Below are 19494 nucleotides of genomic sequence, written 5' to 3'. Positions count from 1 at the left end.
TGCTGATCAATTCCTCTGTTTGCTGTGTGGCATAGAAAAGAATAGGAATGGATTATGGGAAAGGCAGTAGGTGACGTCATGCAAATTCCACACCAATGGAGATGGCAAAAGATATTAATGAAGGCCAGAAATGCTAGGAGAGACTGTAGCAAGTTGCTTTTGCTTAGGTGTATTGGGAAGAGCAAACACTTCAGTACTTTCAGCTTGGTTTGCTGCAACTGAAGTCAGGTGAGGACAAAGGTGGAGAAAGGGAGTTAAACAAGGACATTTTAAAAACAGCTGGAAAATGGGATGACAGGGGGATGAACCTGTCCCTGACTGATCATTGGAAAGTGTCCCTCCTTTTCTTATGCTGACCAAAGAGACTTTGCCGCCCGAAGCAGAGCAGGAAACGTAGCCATCCCCTCCCAAAAGTCAAGCTGTGCAATAAGGCAGCCAAGAAATGTTGGCACTGAGGCCGGCTGTCTCAGGAGCGTTTCTCCTCCTTCCTGGGCCTGGCTGTAAAAACACAATAGTTACAAGCTAAATAACATAACAGAGGAGTTGCTGCTGTGTCATGAACATGTCCCCAAATGGGCTGCTGTTCATTTTGCCAAATGGTGGAACCGGACCCAATTCTACCGACTTCCAGGGAAATTCTTTCTCATCACTGATGAGCAAGCGAGACCTTTGATATTGTTCTCCAAAGAGGAAGCAGTCACGTCCCAGTGCTCTTCCATTAGGTTTCTTTAACTGGATGTTTCAGCTCTTTTTGTGGCTTGGAATACATTGCTCAGAAATCCTGCAAGCTTGTGTAGTTAGGTATTTTGATATATCTATATCTATATCTATCTAACATGAGAAGCAGCCTTATCCGGTTGTCTAGGAGTGCATCTATGTTATGGATTGATGACGATAAATTGAAGCTCTTACATGTGCCCTCGATCCAGAGTCACCCGCAGAACAATATGTCACTGCAGAACAAACAATACAGAAACTTTACTAATTCCAAGAGATCATGGTCCCTCTGATCACTTACAAAAGTCCACAGTCATAAACAGTCCTTTTTCAGTCCACAAATTTGCTTCAGAGAAGAATACAGTCCTGGTTCTTCACCTTCTTTTCTCAGCAGCAAACAGGCCTCGAAATAGCAGGGCCTCTCTGAATATACCCTGCTCTTTAGCAGTACTCAGCCAGCACTGAAAAACATGTCCAAAATGGTTCTGCAGCAGCAGAACAGAAACAGTATCAAAATCAATCCCCAGGTCTTTTGCAGACTTGGCTTCATGCACTTCATTTTCCAGTTAACACACACAGCACAGTGTCTATGCAAACCACGACAATCTACACTGTAGAATGAATGGCATTTGACCCCATGCTATCGAATCCTGGGAAGGTTTTTAGTATTGTCTGCCAAAGAGCACTGGTGCTTCACCAAACTACACCTCCCAGGATTCCATAGCATAGAGCCGAGGTCATTAAAGTGGTGTCAAAATGCATTTATTTATACCCTGCCACCATCTCCCCGTGGGGACTCGGGGCGCTTCACAATGTTACACAATGTTACATTAAATCTACAATGTAGATGCACTCTCAAGACAAGAGATTACATCCGCACTCGGCCATTGAAACCCATTGGATGACCGTTGGCAGGGCACACTCTCTCAGCCTCAGAGGAAGGCTTCCTTCTGGACTAATCTTGCCAAAACAACTCCATTAGCTGTGCTCCTGGGGTATGTCTGTATTGTAGAGTTAATGTGGTTTGACACCACTTCAATACTACTGAATCAGAGGAGATGTAGTTTGGGGAGGCACGAGCTCTCTTTGGGAGAGAAGACTAAAAACTTTGTAAAACTGTGTCCCATTATTCCATAGCATTGAACGATGGCAGCTAAAGTGATGTCAAACTGCATTAATTTGACAGTTTAGATGCATCTCTGCCCCAGAGTTTACACTGGCATAGAGTTTGCAGATGTTTTTGGACTCCAGTACTAGCAACATTTCCTCCGGTTCCCTTGATAATATAACGTGAGGCGTTTTGTTCGTGCTTTCCTGCTCTGCTCTGTGTGCAAGTGTGGTTAACTTCTAATACCAAGCAGGCATCGAAGGACATTTGCAGAGGCTTCTGTGAAAGTAGAAACCTGTTCTGAGATAAGGTCAACGGTTACAAAACTGTTTACTGGCAACCCTAGGGAGCTCCTTGCTGGAGAATTGTGCCGGAGCCCAGAATGAAGGAGGGAGAAAGGTGGCTCTCCATTCATATTGGGATTTAGAGCCCTCTTGAAGTCAAATTGCTTATTTTTCAAGCCTGAATATCCAACATGCTGTGGATTTTCTGAGAATCTTATCATCTCCGAACAAAGAGAAGAAAACAAAGGCTGCATATGCAAGATTACTCATGTCAGAGTCTGCAGAAAACAGATCTGAGTTGTGAAAGCTGATATGGTTGGTGTTTGGGGATATTTCCTCCTCCAGTAGTTGTAGGTTATTTCCAGGTGAGATATGGATGCAAATTCTCCAATTTTAGGGAAATCAGCTCTGGGTAATAGGAAAAGAAAATAGCATGTTATTAAATGCTGCTGCTAAGTATCCCAAGGCCTCTGGTAATGCAACGGATTAAACCACTGAGCTGCTGAAATTGCTGATCGAAAGGTTGGTGGTTCAAATCCAGGGGGCAGGGTGAGCTTCCACTGTTAACCCCAGCTTCACCAACCTAGCAGTTGGAAAACATGCAAGTGAGAGTAGATCAATAGGTACTGCTCTGGCAGAAAGGTAATGGCGTTCCATGCAGTCATGCCGGCCGCATGACCTTGGAGGTGTCTATGAACAATACTGGCTCTTCGGCTTAGAAATGGAGATGAGCACCAACCCCCAGAGTTGGACATGACTAGACTTAATACCTTTACCTAAGATGGACCTATATCTTCTTCTTCCAAGACATTTTCCAAGGAGGCTGAGAGAGTGTGACTTGCTCAAAGTCATCCAATACGGTTCCATGGCCAAGTGGAGATTTCAACCTTGCTTTCCCTTTGTTCTAGGGTGCATCTACACTGTAGAATTAATGCAGTTTGGCACCACTTTAACAGTCATGCTCAATGCTATGGAGTGGTGGGGGTTATAGTTTGTTGAGGTTATCACCTACAAAGCCCTAAATGGTTTGGGACCCACCTACCTTCGAGACCGCATTTCCCCCTATGAACCCACACGACCTCTTCGCTCGTCGGGGGAGGCCCTCCTCTCGCTCCCACCAACTTCGCAGTTGCGGTTGGTGGGGATGAGGGAGAGGGCCTTCTCCGCCGTGGCCCCCCGGCTATGGAACTCGCTCCCCAGGGAGATTAGGCAGGCCCCTACCCTACTTTCTTTCAGGAAGAGCCTGAAAACTTGGCTATTCCAGAAGGCCTTCGTTGACTGATCCTTGTGGGATCATGTTATTTACCTATTAAGCAGTAGATTCATTCAGCACTTTAAGTATTACACCTGCTGTATAATTATCCCCCCTGATAACTTGATATTGCTCTGCACCTTGGCCTGGATCTTTTGACCCAAATCGGGATTTTAATATTATTGTGTATATTGACTTTTATGACTGTTTTTAATCATGTTGAAGTTTTACTGCTCGGTTTAATGTTTTATCTGATTTGTGCTGTCGTGTCTGGGCATGGCCCCATGTAAGCTGCCCCAAGTCCCTCCGGGGAGATGGGGCGGGATATAAGAATAAAATATATTATTATTATTATTATTATTATTATTATTATTATTATTATTATTATTATTATTATTATTATTCCTAACAGCCTACCGGCTGTTAGGAATTGTGGGAGTTGAAGTCCAAAACACCTGGAGGGCCGAAGTTTGCCCATGCCTGGTGTATTTGCACTCTTGTTTGGCTGTTGTGGAAGCACTGGGTTCGAATATCTGCTCATGGACTTTACGTCTCCATCTAGATGGAAATGACTGACCACCTAAGATTGTTAGCGAAGGAGAAAAAGAAAATGTATTTGTGGGAGAGGGAGAGAAAAAACAACTTGGGAAAAACTGTCCACCGCTTTGCTTATTGAAAGTGCTTTGGGAACCACTGCGGTAAGGAAATTGTGTTCCGTGCCTTATGCTTCGTAAAGTAAACTTTATATGTGGCAAACAATATAAATGGTGCGAATGACCCAGATTTCATGGCTATAAACTCCGCCGGATTAACCGAGGTTATAAACAAACCCGGTCTAGCATCGCAAGTCATGTAAACTGTGGAGTCTGCGCAGCTGTTTGGGCGTCCAAAACGTATTGCAAATGTTTGAGTTGACAGATGGAGGAGTTTACAGCTGGGGTGACCGATGGCAAATGCAATGATAACAATGCTAAGCAACAAGGGATGGATGGACAGTGCGGACGGTCACAACCTCCCCTTTCCCCCCAAAATCCAGAATTGGCTGGGATGCCAATGACAGAGTTTGTATACAATTCTAATTTGGGGAGCCTTTTGCCTTCCAGATGCTTCAGGATTGCAACTCCCATTGGCCTTTGCAGTAAATCCAGTGGTGAAATTCACAGGCATTGCAGATGTTCAAACTATTGAGAGAGCTGCATCCAAAGCTGATTTTTTGCAAGTGTAAACCACACTATAGTGGTTTGATGCTGGACTGGGACAATCTGGGTTCTAGTTCTCATTGAGCCATGAAAATTATTGGTGGACGTTTGGTCAGTGACTTGCTCTCTCTACCTGACCAACCTTGAAAGGCTGTTGTTTTTCCAAAGGCAAAAGTTCTTATTCTTTTTGGATTCATGGACAATAAGGTTATAAGGTTTTTTATCAAGAACTAGCTTGGGGACATGATGCTGTTCGAGTTATTTGAAAAAGTCAATTTTTTTATTTTACAAAATTCATAAGGTTGTGGGTGAACTACAACTCACATCTTGCCAGGTTAACCCCCTGAAACTTCATCAGTACTTTGTTTGTCATATGTTGTCAAAGGCTTTCATGTCTGGAATCACATGATTGTTGTGTGTTTTCTGGGCTGTATGGCCATGTTCAAGAAGAACATGGCCATACAGCCCGAAAACACACAATGATCCTTAGTTGGTCATGTTGGACAATTTTGCTCTAGATGCATCATCAGTAGAGTTCAGTGTGCTCCCTGGTTGCAGGTTAAACTACAACTCCCACCATGGTGAGTCAGTCCTCTTAAACCCCTACTGTAGGTTCAATTGTTCCTGAGGTTCTCTGTGCCAAGTTTGGTCCTGGTCTAATGTCGGTGGGGGTCACAGTGTCTCTGGATGTAGGTGAACTACAACTCCCAAATATCAACGTCAATTCCCCCCAAACCCCTCTAGTATTCAGATTTGGGAGTATCTGTGCCAAGTTTGGTCCAGATCCATCATTGATTGAGTTCACAGTGCTCCCTGGATGTAGGTGAACTACAACTCCTATAAATCGAGATCAATTGCCCCCAAACCTGGTGGTTCTGTATGCCAAATTTGGTCCTAGTCCATTGTCAGTGGGGATCACAGTGCTGTGTCTTGATGCAGGGTGAACTACAACTTCCATCATGTTGAGTCCGTCCCCCAAACCTCTCCAGTATGTTCAGTTGCTGATCAATTCCTCTGTTTGCTGTGTGGCATAGAAAAGAGTAGGAAAGAGTTATCCACACCAAAGAAGAGAGAAAGAAACACTGGGATGCCTGTTGTTGTTGCTGATGGAGAAAAAACAGAAAATCTAGGATGAAATTGTCTCTGTATGAAAGCCTTCACTTGGGTGGTGGGCATTATGGTGTTTATGGAGGACACTGGTAGAGCTCTTGGGCATGTTCCTGACGCTCGCTGTAACCTGCAATGTCACTGGGGGGAGGGCCATGGGTGTCCCTGAGTAGCTGGAGCTACTCCTGAGCTACACCCCACCACACACACATAGATATTTTCATTTTTATTATTATGTGTATAGATAAGGCAAGGAGCCCCGGTGGCGAAGTGTGTTAAAGCACTGAGCTTTAACAGACCGAAAGGTCACAGGTTCAAATTCCGGGAGCGGAGTGAGCACCCACTGTTAGCTCCAGCTTCTGCCAACCTAGCAGTTCGAAAACATGCCAATATGAGTAGATCAATAGGTACCGCTCCGGTGGGAAGGTAACAGCGCTCCATGCAGTCATGCCGGCCACATGACCTTGGAAATGTCTATGGACAACGCCGGCTTTTCAGCTTAGAAATGGAGATGAGCACCAATCCCCAGAGTCAGACATGACTGGACTTAACATCAGGGGAAACCTTTGCATTTTAGATAAGGCAAAAGCAACAAAGAAAGGAATACAAATCTAGCAAACCTCCTTTCCACTATGAGCTGTCAGCTATCCATTGCACCTTGCAGAATAGTTGAGCTTCAGGCCAAATTGCTGGGGTTTTTAATAACCATCTCAATTGATTAAACACTATGGTTGCCTTATCACCCAGGTGAGTAACTAATAATAATGTCGGCATCAGCTAATTGACGAAGTTAAAAGAATAATATTTTTGGCATCATCCAAGTGATGAAGTTAAAATGTGATAAATGAGCCAAGAGTGTGGCCAGGAGCCCAATACCAAATGGATGTAAGCTAAACTCATTAATTTGGGGGTAATTAATACCTTTCTGATTCATTATAACTTTGAAACATATCCAGCAAAATAGTCCTTAAGATCTTGCAACGATGCATCAAATTGATCTTGATATATAAAGGTCTTCTGTACTGTTTCCCCTACATTTGTCTCCAAGATTGAATGGGGAAACCTTTATAGTTTGAGACTTGAGACTATGGAAGAAGAGTAAATGGCAAGTCAAACTAATATAATAAACATATAATAAACATATAATAAAATGAGCAATATATTTGAGGTATACCTCACAACCTCTGAGGATGCCTGCCATAGATGTGGGCGAAACGTCAGGAGAGAATACTTCTGGAACATGGCCACACAGCCCAAAAGACATTCAACAACCCTGTGATCCCGGCCATGAAAGCCTTCGACAACATATCTGCATATTGTTGTTGTTGTTGTTGTTGTTGTTATTTCTATCCTACTTTATCTCTCTAAAAAGAGACCCAAATGGTTGCAACAAGACATGATTTTGGTGTGCAAAGTGGACAATCCCCCAAGTCCTTTCCCCTAATATATGAGGGTTGAATGAAAAGTAATGCCTCCACCTTTGTAACTCCTCACAGATGGCAGTATGGGTATGTGGCAGATACTGGCTTGTTCAGTAGACTCTCCTCTACTGTTCCATTTGGCAGGAAGCCTTAGCATTCAACGGTTATGTTGTTAAAGAAGTATGGAACCCTGCACAGATGGTTGGTCAATGCGACTTAAGCAACGTACAGTCATTGAATTCTTGACAGCAGAAGGTGTCACCCCAAAGAAGAAAGGCTTCACCTTCATTCTCGTAATGCAAGAGGAGTTCCTGGAAAATTTCAAGTCTGTGTGCTTTCATTTCAGACATCAGCATCCTGGGTACCCATCGTGCGCAGATCTTCCAATAGCCAAGCAAAGCAATAATGTGACCCACACGTTCTTGTGAAATGCCGATTATGCTTGAAATTTCTCTCTGAGCGATACAACGATCGTCCTGAATCAATCTGTCAACCTTTTGCTTGTGAAACTCGGTGGTTGCTGTCACAGGACGTCCCACTCTTTGTCACACAAGTCAGATGTTCCCACCTCAACATCTTTAAACGTACTCGCCCAATGACGCACAGTACTCACATTAACATAACACCATAAACAGCTTGCATTCTCGGATGAATCTCCTTTGGGCTGACACCTTCCACTGTCAAGAATTCAATGATTGCACGTTGCTTAAGTCACATTGACCGACCTTCTGTGCAGGGTTCCATACTTCGCACTTTAACAACACAACCGTTCAATGCTAAGGCTTCCCACCAAACGGAACAGTAGAGGAGAGTCTACCGAACAAGCCAGTATACCTGCCACATACCAGTACTGCCATCTGGTGAGTTACAAAGGTGGAGGCATTACTTTTCATTCAACCCTCGTAATAAAGTAAACAGCTTGCTTGGAACCAAATAGATGTCTCAACCGTTCATGACACATAAAACGGTCTGCTTGAAGCAAGTTCCCTTTTCTGCCTTTGCATAGGACTAGTTCATTTAACCTTCCTGGTTTGTGCTCGATTTGGACGAGGAAGTAAACTAGGGGCATATCTATAGAATTAATACAGTTTGAATTGCATTGAATTGCCATGTCTCAGTGCTGTGGAATCACCGGAGCTGTCCCTTTGCAAGGTCTTTAGCCTTCTCTGCCAAAGAGTCCTGGTGACTCAACAAACCACCAATCCCTGGATTTTATTGTCACAGGCCATTGATGTGAAAGTGGTGTCAAACTGCATGAATTCTACAGTGTAGAGAAGACATGTAGGAGTGAGCAAAGTTTTTCAGGCTGTATGGCCATGTTCCAGAAGCACTCTCTCCTGACGTTTCGCCCACATCTATGACAGGCATCCTCAGAGGTTGTGAGGTACCTTGGGGTGGCTCACATGGGGACCAAGCCCAGCAATCTATATATATAAAAAGCTTATGGCATTTTTACCTAAAAGTAGACAATGAAACTAAACAATCCAGGACCACGAAACTTGGCAACACAACCCACTGTCCTTGCAGCTAGGTTGTGACAACAAAACCAAAAATCAAAGTCAGAACCATGGCCCAAAAAAGCCAAAAAACCATCTGCGCCTGCGCGGAGCAGGACGCAGTGCGTGAGCCTCACACGCCCCAACCCCCTCCAACACGCTTGCTCACGCGCTCACCTGTTGCCGCAGGCGCCGCCATCATCGCCACGATCCTCCATCCTCCAGAAAGCACCGCACGCCTTGGAAGGGGGAGGGAAGGACAGACCGCCCGAGGAGAGAGCGAGGGCACCGAAAGCGGCAGTTTGCTCTCCAGGGAGAGGCCAGGAGACTGGGGTGAGCAGAAAATACTACTACTACTACTACTACTACTAATAATAATAATAATAATAATAATATGGGGCCAATGTAGAGGGGAATGGGGGAGTCTTTGGGATCAGGAGAAAATAATAACAATAATAATAATAATAATAATAATAATAATAATAATAATAATAACAACAACAACAACAACAACAGACACAGTAACCATAAAGCCAGACAAACTGCAACAACGAAGTTCTGGAAAGAGCTTTGGGAAAATAATAAGAACTACAACAAAAATGCTGGGTGGATAAAGGAGTTTGAAGGAAAATTCTCACAGAACAAAATGGAACAGATGGAAATAACAACTGAAATGATCAGCAAACGAGTGCAAAAAGTCAAGAACTGGACATCGCCTGATAGTGATCAACTTCATGGATTTTGGCTCAAACATCTGATTAGTTTACATGGAAAAATGGCCCAACAATTCAATGAGATGATGCAGAAAGGAAGTATCAGTGAATGGCTAACAACTGGAAGAACATACCTGATACAAAAGGATCCAGCAAAAGGAGCAGCACCAGAAAACTACAGGCCAATAACGTGTCTGCCCACTATGTTTAAACTACTGACTGGCATCATAGCTGACAGAATTCAAGACTATCTTGAAGAAAAAAAAAATCTTGCCAGATGAACAGAAAGGCAACAAACAGAAAAGCAGGGGCACAAAAGACCAGTTATTGATTGACAAAATGATTCTGGAGAACTGTAAAAGCCGAAAAGCTAATCTTCACATGACGTGGATTGACTACAAAAAGGCCTTTGACTCACTCCCACACAGCTGGATCATCAAGTGCCTGGACGCCATCGGGATTAGTAAAAACGTTGGCACCTTCATTGAAAACATGATGGAGCACTGGAAAACTGAACTGTTTGTTGGAAATGAAAGCTATGGACTTGTCAACATCAGGAGAGGAATTTTCCAGGGAGACTCATTGTCCCCTCTGCTTTTCATTATTGCCATGATCCCTCTGTCAACAATCTTACAAAAAACAAATCTCGGCTATCAAACATCTAAGAATTCTCACAAAATTTCACATCTGATGTACATGGATGACCTGAAGCTGTATGGAAAAATGGAAATTGAAATCCAGTCTCTGACTAACACTGTCCGAATCTTTAGCACTGATATCAGCATGGAGTTTGGCTTGGACAAATGTTCGACAGTGGCATTGAAGAAGGGAAAAATCATTGAAAGTGAGGGCATAAATATACCTAATGCCCAAACAATAAAGTGTCACCAGCCAGAGGCCTATAAATATCTGGGCATACGACAGCTGGACAACATCAAGCATGAACATGTGAAAACTGTGGTCAGCAAGGAATACACACAAAGGGTCAGAAAATTTTTCAAAAGCAAGCTCAATGTAGGCAACACCATCAAGGCCATAAACACCTGGGCCATACCTGTCATAAGATATACTGCTGGCATCATAAACTGGACACAGATGGAACTGGACAATTTGGACAGAAAAACAAGAAAACTCATGACCATTCATCATTCACTGCACCCTCGCAGTGATGTTGACCGGCTGTATCTGCCTAGAAGATCAGGGGGCAGAGGACTCTTACAAGTCAAACAAGCAGTCAAAGAAGAAGAACATGCCCTGGCAGAATATGTAAAGCAAAGTGAAGAACCTGCTTTGATTGAAGTCAAAAATCGGAAACTCCTCAAAGCACAGCAGACAAAAAACCAGTACAAGAAAGCCACACTACAAACTAGAGCTGACAGCTGGCACAACAAAACATTGCATGGAAAGTTCCTTGACAAAATTGAAGGAAAAGCTGATAAGGAGAAGACCTGGCTATGGCTCACGAATGGGACCCTGAAGAAGGAGACAGAAGGCTGATCCTTGCAGCCCAGGAGCAAGCCATCAGGACAAAGGCAATTAAGACCAAGATCGAAAAATCAGCTGATGACCCAAAATGCAGACTGTGCAAGGAAACCGACGAAACTATTGATCATATCCTCAACTGCTGTAAGAAAATTGCACAGACAGACTACAAACAGGCACAACTATGTGGCCCAAATGATTCATTGGAACTTATGCCTCAAGTACCACCTGCCAGCAGCAAAGAACTGGTGGGATCACAAACCTGCAAAAGTATTGGAAAATGAGCATGCAAAGATACTGTGGGACTTCCGAATCCAGACTGACAAAGTTCTGGAACACAACACACCAGACATCACAGTTATGGAAAAGAAAAAGATTTGGATCATTGATGTCGACATCTCAGGTGACAGTCGCATTGACGAAAAACAACAGGAAAAACTCAGCCGCTCTCAGGACCTCAAGATTGAACTTCAAAGACTCTGGCAGAAACCAGTGCAGGTGGTCCCAGTGGTGATGGGCACATTGGGTGCCGTGCCAAAAGATCTCAGCCAGCATTTGGAAACAATAGACATTGACAAAATTACGATCTGCCAGCTGCAAAAGGCCACCCTGCTGTGATCTTCACGCATCATCCGAAAATACATCACACAGTCCTAGACACTTGGGAAGTGTTCGACTTGTGATTTTGTGATATGAAATCCAGCATATCTATCTTGTTTGCTGTGTCATAATAAAATAATAATAATAATAATAATAATAATAATAATAATAATAATAATAATAATAATAATAATAATTGGGGCCAATGTAGAGGGGAATGGGGGAGTCTTTGGGGTCAGGAGAAAATAATAATAATAACAATAATAATAATAATACTTTTGCAGGTTTTTTAAAAAAAGTTTATTATTATTATTATTATTTCTTCATACAGATAACAAAACAATACACTGCAAACCTTTGCCATCTAAATGATAACACAAAAACTGATTACAAACTTTATGGCTGGGATGCAGGTTCCAATTGTGATTCCCTTTACCATATATCTTAATTAATTACCCCTTTAAACCCCCCATCCCACCCACCCTTACCACCCTCTTCCAACCCCCCTCCCACTCCCATCTGGGTTGCTTGAATCAATACATTGATTTAATTGTCTGGAAGGCCTGATTTAAAGTTTTGTACCTATCTTTTCCTTCCGTTTTGTCGATTAAACAAGACAATTTCCTATGCCAATCTTGTCTTGACTGAGTATTCAAATATTTATTTTTCTTTTCATGGATGAAATCATTAATTAAATATTCAGAGAGATACGACCACCAGGTTTTCAGGTCCCACTTTGTTTTATCTTTCCACCCTCTGGCAATTGTGGCATGAATAGCGGCTATCATAAATTTTAATATATCTGACCATTGGTTGTTCCCCTCCTTTACCTCTATGTTAAGGGACAAAAATCGAGCTTTATCCCAATATAACCTTTGCTCTATTATTTCCTCTATTACGGCTCTAACAGTATTATAGTATTTTTGGATTTCAGAGCAGTCCCACCACATGTGGGAAAAGGTACCAATTTCCCCGCATTTATTAGAAATGTTTTTCATAATGTGAGCCAATTGATAAGGGGTCCTGTACCATTTTGAGATTATTTTCTTTTGTGTTTCTTTTATTTTTATATGTTTAATTTTTTGGGTTTTATCGATCCAGGAGTTTATTAAGTGTTCATTGAAGTTTATATCCTGTTTCCAGGCCTCTACTAAAGTATGTTTTGTATTATAGGATAAGGCTATTCCTTATATATTTCCCCTATAATGCCTTTCTCTTTTTCTATTTTCCAGCCAATTATTCTATCCATTGGGGCATCTAGTGTTTTTTTATTTTTTTATTTCATGTGCTCTTTGTGACAGGCCTACCCAAGCTAACCAATACTTTAAACTGCATTTGTCCTTTATCTTATCCCATTTTTTAATATCTCCATTAGGTTCCAAGAGGTCTCCTACCTTATTTACTCCATTCTCTTTCAGGGACCTGATTAAGTTCTTAAATGTTTTATCTTTGTTTTCCAGGGTTTCTAGCGGAAAGGGATCTATTTTATTTATTTGTAATTTATTTTGCCATCTTTTCCAAACCTGCAGTGTTGAGAGAAGAGGGCAATCTCTTAACTTTTTAAGCTCTTTTTTATCAATTTTTCTCCCATAAAAGAGCCCTTTTTCCAATCATTTAATTCTTTCTCTAGTTTCACCCATTTTTTTCCCCTTTCCAGTTCCAGTTCTATTAATTTAGCAATATGACATGCCTCATAATACAACTCCAGGGATGGGGCTCCCCATCCCCCCTTTTCTTGGGTGCCATAGAATATAAAATTAGAAATTCTATTTTTATTCCCTCCCGCTACCCATTTTTTTATGGAACTGTCCCACTTCTTAAAAAGTTTTGCAGAAATGTTTACTGGCAAATTTTGAAATAAATATAGGAATTTGGGTAGAATCTTCATTTTATAAATTTTAAGTCTAGAGGTGATGTCCTGAAAATTCTTCCCCCAGATTTTAATTTAACTAATTTATTTGTCATTTTCCATAAATGGTTAAAGTTTGATTGGCTGATGTTATTTAATTTTTTTTGGAATTTCTATGCCCAAGTATTTTAGTGACTTCTTTCCCAGTTTCACTCCTATAATATTTTGAGCAATTCCTAGTTCTTTCAATGATAGGTTCTTATGGAGAAATTCTGTTTTACCTAAGTTAATTTCAAGCCCTGAGATTTCCCAAAATTCCTTTATTAATTTGACCAAGGAACTTAATGACTCTTTCACCTCACTTAAAATTATCATGGTGTCGTCCACATAAAGATTTATTTTTATTTCTTCCTTGCCCACCTTGTATCCTTTGATGGTTTGGTCCTGTCCAATTAAATTCGCCAAAGGTTCAATGGCCAATGCAAATAATGATGGGGAGAGTGGGCATCCTTGTTTAGTTCCTCTCTTAATATTAATTTGTCTCGAATTAATCCCATTTACATTTATAACTGCCTTATTTCCACTGTATATCTCTTTTAATACATTACATATTTTTTCACCCATTCCACTAGCCTCACATATTTTGCTCAAATATTTATGGTTTATTGAGTCAAATGCTTTATGAAAGTCAAGTTTAAGTATAAGCAGTTTAGAGCTATTAGCTGTGGTGTGATTTAGAGTATTTAAGATGTTCCTGATAGGGTCTGCTATTTTCCTATTTTTAATAAATCCATATTGATCTTCATAGATTATTTTAGGGATTTTTTCCTTTATTCTATTTGATAAGATTTTTGTAAAGATCTTATAATCCACATTGCTGAGGGAGATAGGTCTATAATTATTAGGATCTGTGTCATCTTTATTCGGTTTTGGAATTGTAATTATCTCAGAATATTTCCAAGAGTCTGGAACTTTACCTCCTTCCATGATTACGTTGAAAAGTGTGACCAAATTCGGAGTAATTTCCCCTTTAAAATTTTTGTAGAAATTTGTAGTTAGGCTGTCTGGTCCGGGGGCTGAATTCACTTTTAGACTGTCTATTACCTTTTCAACTTCTAAATTTGATATTTTGTTGTTTAACTCTATTTGTGATTGATCATCTATGTTTTTCTGTAAATAAACTTTTTGTTCTAGTGTGTCTTTACCCTCATAGAGTTTCTCATAAAAACTTGCCATAATTTCTCTAATTTCATTATCTGTTGTTTTTAATTGACCCCTGTAATCTTTTAATTTTAGAATTTTGTTTCTGGCCTGTTTTTTTTAAGGAATCTGGCCAAACTTTTTAAGTTATTGATGGAGTTGATTTGGTAATCATTTTTGATCCACAGGTGTTTTTTTGTGGCTTCAATTTTTTCTAAGTTCTCCAGACTTCGGTTTTTTTTTCAATCCATTTTTTCTTATTTTCTGCTGTTGGGTAATTTTGGAATTGTTGGAGGAAGTTCTCCACCTCTCCTCTAGTTTTTTCAAGAGTAGATTTTTCTTTCTTGTTAATCCCAATTTCTTTAGTGATGCAAATACCCCTAACAGTTGCTTTAAAAGCATCCCATAATAACTCTTCTTTTATTTCTGGTTGTTTGTTTATTATAAAAAAATTCTTTTATCTGTTTTTTAATGTCTTGTTTGTCATTGTCCTTGAAAGTTACCTTTGGGTTAAATCTCCATTTCTTTGTAAATCTCTTCACAGATTCACCCAATTTAAGCAAAATCGGAGCATGATCTCCTGGCCATTGTTTCCCAACTTTTACCTCATTAATTTCTCTAGAATTATTAATTCCAACTATGAAGTAATCTATAGTTGTGAATTTTGAGTGCCTGTGTGAGTAGAAAGTTGGTGCCATGTCCTCTTCACCTATTCTGTTATGGGCCTCGATTAGATTCCATTTTTTAAAATTTACTTTACTTTCTAACCTTGTGGGACTCTCCCCTGGTCTTATTCTATTCATGTATATCTCCGTGTTTAAATCTCCCCCGATGACTACATCGCCCTTTGCATGTTTTTCAATCTTGGCAAATGTTTTATTTATGAAACTTATTTGCTTTTTGTTTGGAGCATATACACTTGCAATGGAGATATCACTATTGTTTAGTTTTCCTCTTATCATTATAAATCTACCTTCCTTATCTGAAATCGTTTTTTCTAGTTCAAAGTTGTTAGTATTCTTTATTATAATTGCTACACCTCTGGATTTGTTTGAACCTATTGATTCATATTGTAAGTCCCAATTCTTTAAATTTAACAATTTTTCCTTATCTTTTTTCTTGTGGGTCTCTGTCACGCCCAAGGCAACGGAGCACTAAGAACCGACACACGGAGGCCAAAAACTATCTAATATCTTTATTAAGGAGAAATGTAAGAATAATAAAAAACAAGTAGAAAATGTAGCCCAATAAAAGACCTTTCAGGGAAGGTCAAATATAGTCCAAAAATATTTTGTCCAATATTTTATATTAGAGTTCAAAGTTGTAATTCCAAACCGAAACACACTCTATTTATAAACAATAGAGTGGGGAAACGTCCAAAGATCTTTCCAAAGTTCAAGTAAGTCCATGGCAAGAACTGGGAATAAGGCTTGATACTAGAAACAAGGTCCAAGGCTGGAAGCACGGCAAGATAGTTCTTGAATACTTGGCTAGGCAAGGCAAGGCAAGGAAACTGGAGTTGCAGACTTTACGAAGTCTACACTTGGCTGGAAACACGAAATCACTCCTGAAGCTGATCTGTTGACTCCGCACGGAATCCTCCGTGTCGGGCACTTTTAACTAAGTCCCATCTTCCTGCAAAGCAGGTGTCCAGAGCTTCCTTTCCCAAGGGAAAGAGAAGCGAAACACATCTCCCTCCAGATGCATTCCTCCCTAGAATTTCCCAGGGGAACATAGCTAATTAACGTCTTGTTTAGCTGCTAATCTCAAGCTTCTCCGAAACTGTTCTTTTTCACCCCGACTCGTAGCATAGGACTGTTTCCTAGCAAAAGGGGAAGAGGCAGTGGGAAAGGCCTGCTCAAGGTCTTTTTTAATAGGCTCTTGGGTAGAATCATCAACAACAGGCATCTGGAAAAATTCCGTCTCTTGCTGAGCCAGCAAAAAACCCATGTTTTCGTCATCATCAACCACAATGGTGCTGGGATCAGAACTCCATCGCCCATGGGACATCACAGTCTCCTGGATTAAGCATATATCAACATGCTGTTCATATAACAATGTAGGCAGTTTGTATTTTTTAACTGGAGAAGATAGGCCATTTATGTTAAGTGACATTAATTTAATTTCATCCATCATAGATCCGTTGTTTACCTTCCCAACTTTCTTTTACAGGCTCTCCCATTATATTAACCATTATATTAACCCATATCCCTGCAAGACCCAGATTCCTACCCCAAAACAACCCCTCCTCTGGAACCCATGACCCCCTCCTCCTCGAGGGAGTTGTTAGGAAAAGAATCCTAGCACCCATCCAGAGAATAACCAAGGACAGAGGCCCCTGCATCTGCCCCTCCTTTCCGTTGGATAAAGTTTTCGCATGAATCACCCTTTTTTTTCCTTTCCCTCTTTTTTTCTTTTCCCCCTTTCTTTTTTTCCCTTTCTCTCTTTTTTCTTTCTTTCTCATTCTTCCCCCTCCCTTTTTAATCCCTGTCACTAATCCCTGTTCCTTAATCCCATCTACATCCCTTTTGTTAATTCCAGAGCACCTCATCTTCTTCTTTTTCATATATAATTAACAACCATTTTCCAACTTTTTTAAAGTTTAGAATATAATAGCAATTAGTAAAAAACAAAACAAAAACTGTCTTGTGATTGCTCTAGTCCTCTAATTCCTCACAGAATGTACTTGCAAGTCTCAATAAACATTTCTTTAAACCCTGCTATAAAAACAGTTATTTGAAATTTCTTCTGTTAGGAATTCTATAGGAGAACCTTGATTGAGGTTTCCCAGTTCTTTTCCTTGTGGTTACTTTTTTAGTTATATGTTCTTCTCTTGGTTGTTCTTCCTCTGATTCAGACTCCTTTTCTTTATCTGTTGGGACACCTGTTTCTCTTGGAGATTTTCTTTGTGAGGGTTGGGTCAGTTTTAGTTCTCTCAGGAGCCTTTTCCCTTCTTCTATAGTCTTTGCAGTAAGTTTTTTTTCTTCTTTGAAAATTATTAGTGTGGCTGGAAAGGCCCATGTGTATTTGATGTTTGCTGATCTGAGACTATCCGTTATTGCCTTGAGGGAGGCTCTCTCCTCCCTTGTAGCTCTTGCTAAGTCCTGGAAAACTGTAATTTTTTTACTGTTGTACTGCAGGTCATTCACACTCCTCAAGGCTTTAAAGACTTTTAGGCATGTTGATAGTTTCACAAATGTCACTACTATCACTCTTGGTGTGGGACCTCTGTAATTCTCCCCCCCCCCTCTTTTGAGGATAAGGTCTATATGCTTTATCTATATCTTCCTCTCCAACTGGTATGTCCCATTGGTTCCACCACACACACAGAGAGTTAATCAAGTCTTCATTCCCACCAGTAACGAACTGCTGGCATCACAAACCTGCAAAAGTATTGGAGAATGAGCATGTAAAGATACTGTGGGACTTCCGAATCCAAACTTACAAAGTTCTGGAATACAACACACCAGACGTCACAGTTGTGGAAAAGAAAAAGGTTTGGATCATTGATGTTGCCATCCCAGGTGACAGTCGCATTGACGAAAAACAACAGGAAAAACTCAGCCGCTATCAGGACCTCAAGATTGAACTTCAAAGACTCTGGCAGAAACCAGTGCAGGTGGTCCCGGTGGTGATGGGCACACTGGGTGCCGTGCCAAAAGATCTCAGCTGGCATTTGGAAACAATAGACATTGACAAAATCATGATCTGCCAACTGCAAAAGGCCACCCTACTGGGATCTGCACACATCATCCGAAAATACATCACAGAGTCCTAGACACTTGGGAAGTGTTCGACTTGTGATTTTGTGATATGAAATCCAGCATGTCTATCTTGTTTGCTGTGTCATACAATAAAATAATAATAATAATAATAATAATAATAATAATAATAATAATAATAATAATATAATGGGGGTCCTCACAGTAAAGGGTAATGGGGTGCTCTCAAACTAAGGAAATAATATATTGGGGGGGGGGAATGCCTAAAGTCCCTTCCACAGTTCAATAAAATCCCCATTGAACTGGATTATACGGCAGTCTGGACTCAGATAACCCAGCTCAAAGCAGATAGCGTGATTTCCCTGCCTCGAAATTCTGGGGTCCCTTCCACACAGCTAATTGCCATCGCCCAATTTCTGCTCTGAACTGGGTTCACTCTGAACAACACTCAGACAACACGGGAATTCCAGACATGAAACAATCATGGCCAGTTAACACCTTCCCAACAAAAGATTCCCCCAGGGAAGAAGCAGCCAGGCTTTGAAGCTGAAAGTGTACATCACGCATTTGCCTCCAACAGACAAAACAAGTAACAACCAGAAATATTATATATTCACATGCTTTAGGAAATAACATATACTAAACTACTGCCAATTCCTCAATACTTTATTTCCAATACCACCACAATTTGCCACAGCAACGCGTGGCCGGGCACAGCTAGTACACAATAAAGTACAATCACGTAATTACATTTAAAACATATAAACATAAAATCATAAAACATATAGTACATTAAAACATACTCAAGCAATAGTTAATGGTCAGTGAACATATTCACAACCTCTAAGGATGCCTGCGGTAGATGTGGGCAAAACATCAGGAGAGAATGCTTCTGGAACATGGCCATACAGCCTAAAAAACTTAAAGCAACCCAGGGATTCCGGCCATGAAAGCCTTTGACAATATCTGTAGTTCGTTTCCTTCCGTCCATCCATTTTCCTTCCTTCCTTCCTTCCTTCCTTCCTTCCTTCCTTCCTTCCTTCCTTCCTTCCTTCTTTCCTTTCTTCCTTTCTTCCTTTCTTTCTTCCTTCCTTCCTTCTTTCCTTTCTTCCTTTCTTTCTTCCTTCCTTCCTTCCTTCCTTCCTTCCTTCCTTCCTTCCTTCCTTCCTTCCTTCCTTCCTTCCAGTAAATTCAGGGATGGAAAAGGCTAGGCTTTGTCTTCAGTTTTATGATACTAACTCTTTGGTCTTACACTTGTCCCCATTTTTAATTGAAGGAAAAACTAAGGCTCTTTTTGCTTGCTTTTACTCTTGACGCAAGGGACTGTCAGAGAACAGCTGTTGT

The 19494-nt window shown here is 40.8% G+C and overlaps 2 protein-coding genes across 3 annotated transcripts in view; one reads left to right on the top strand and one right to left on the bottom strand.

Annotated features, from left to right (window-relative positions):
• The window catches only part of vsig1 (V-set and immunoglobulin domain containing 1), a 110117-nt gene that overhangs the window by 36315 nt on the left and 54308 nt on the right, over positions 1-19494 (bottom strand). The window contains exon 2 of one of the 2 annotated variants that reach the window (XM_062964033.1): positions 12474-17811. The exons of the other annotated variant lie outside the window; for it this stretch is intronic. Coding sequence (XP_062820103.1) covers positions 13379-14464 — 1086 coding nt within the window. The 5' untranslated portion in view covers positions 14465-17811 and the 3' untranslated portion in view covers positions 12474-13378. Of the gene's footprint in view, positions 1-12473; positions 17812-19494 lie in introns of those variants that run through there. 2 annotated transcript variants of the gene reach the window in all.
• Positions 1-19494, top strand: part of gab3 (GRB2 associated binding protein 3) — an 84558-nt gene that overhangs the window by 18919 nt on the left and 46145 nt on the right. The window lies entirely within an intron of this gene.

This window comes from Anolis carolinensis, unplaced genomic scaffold (genome assembly GCF_035594765.1).
Source record: "Anolis carolinensis isolate JA03-04 unplaced genomic scaffold, rAnoCar3.1.pri scaffold_12, whole genome shotgun sequence".
NCBI classification, from domain to species: Eukaryota; Metazoa; Chordata; class Lepidosauria; order Squamata; family Dactyloidae; genus Anolis; species Anolis carolinensis.
This window is presented reverse-complemented; position numbering and strand designations above follow the sequence as displayed.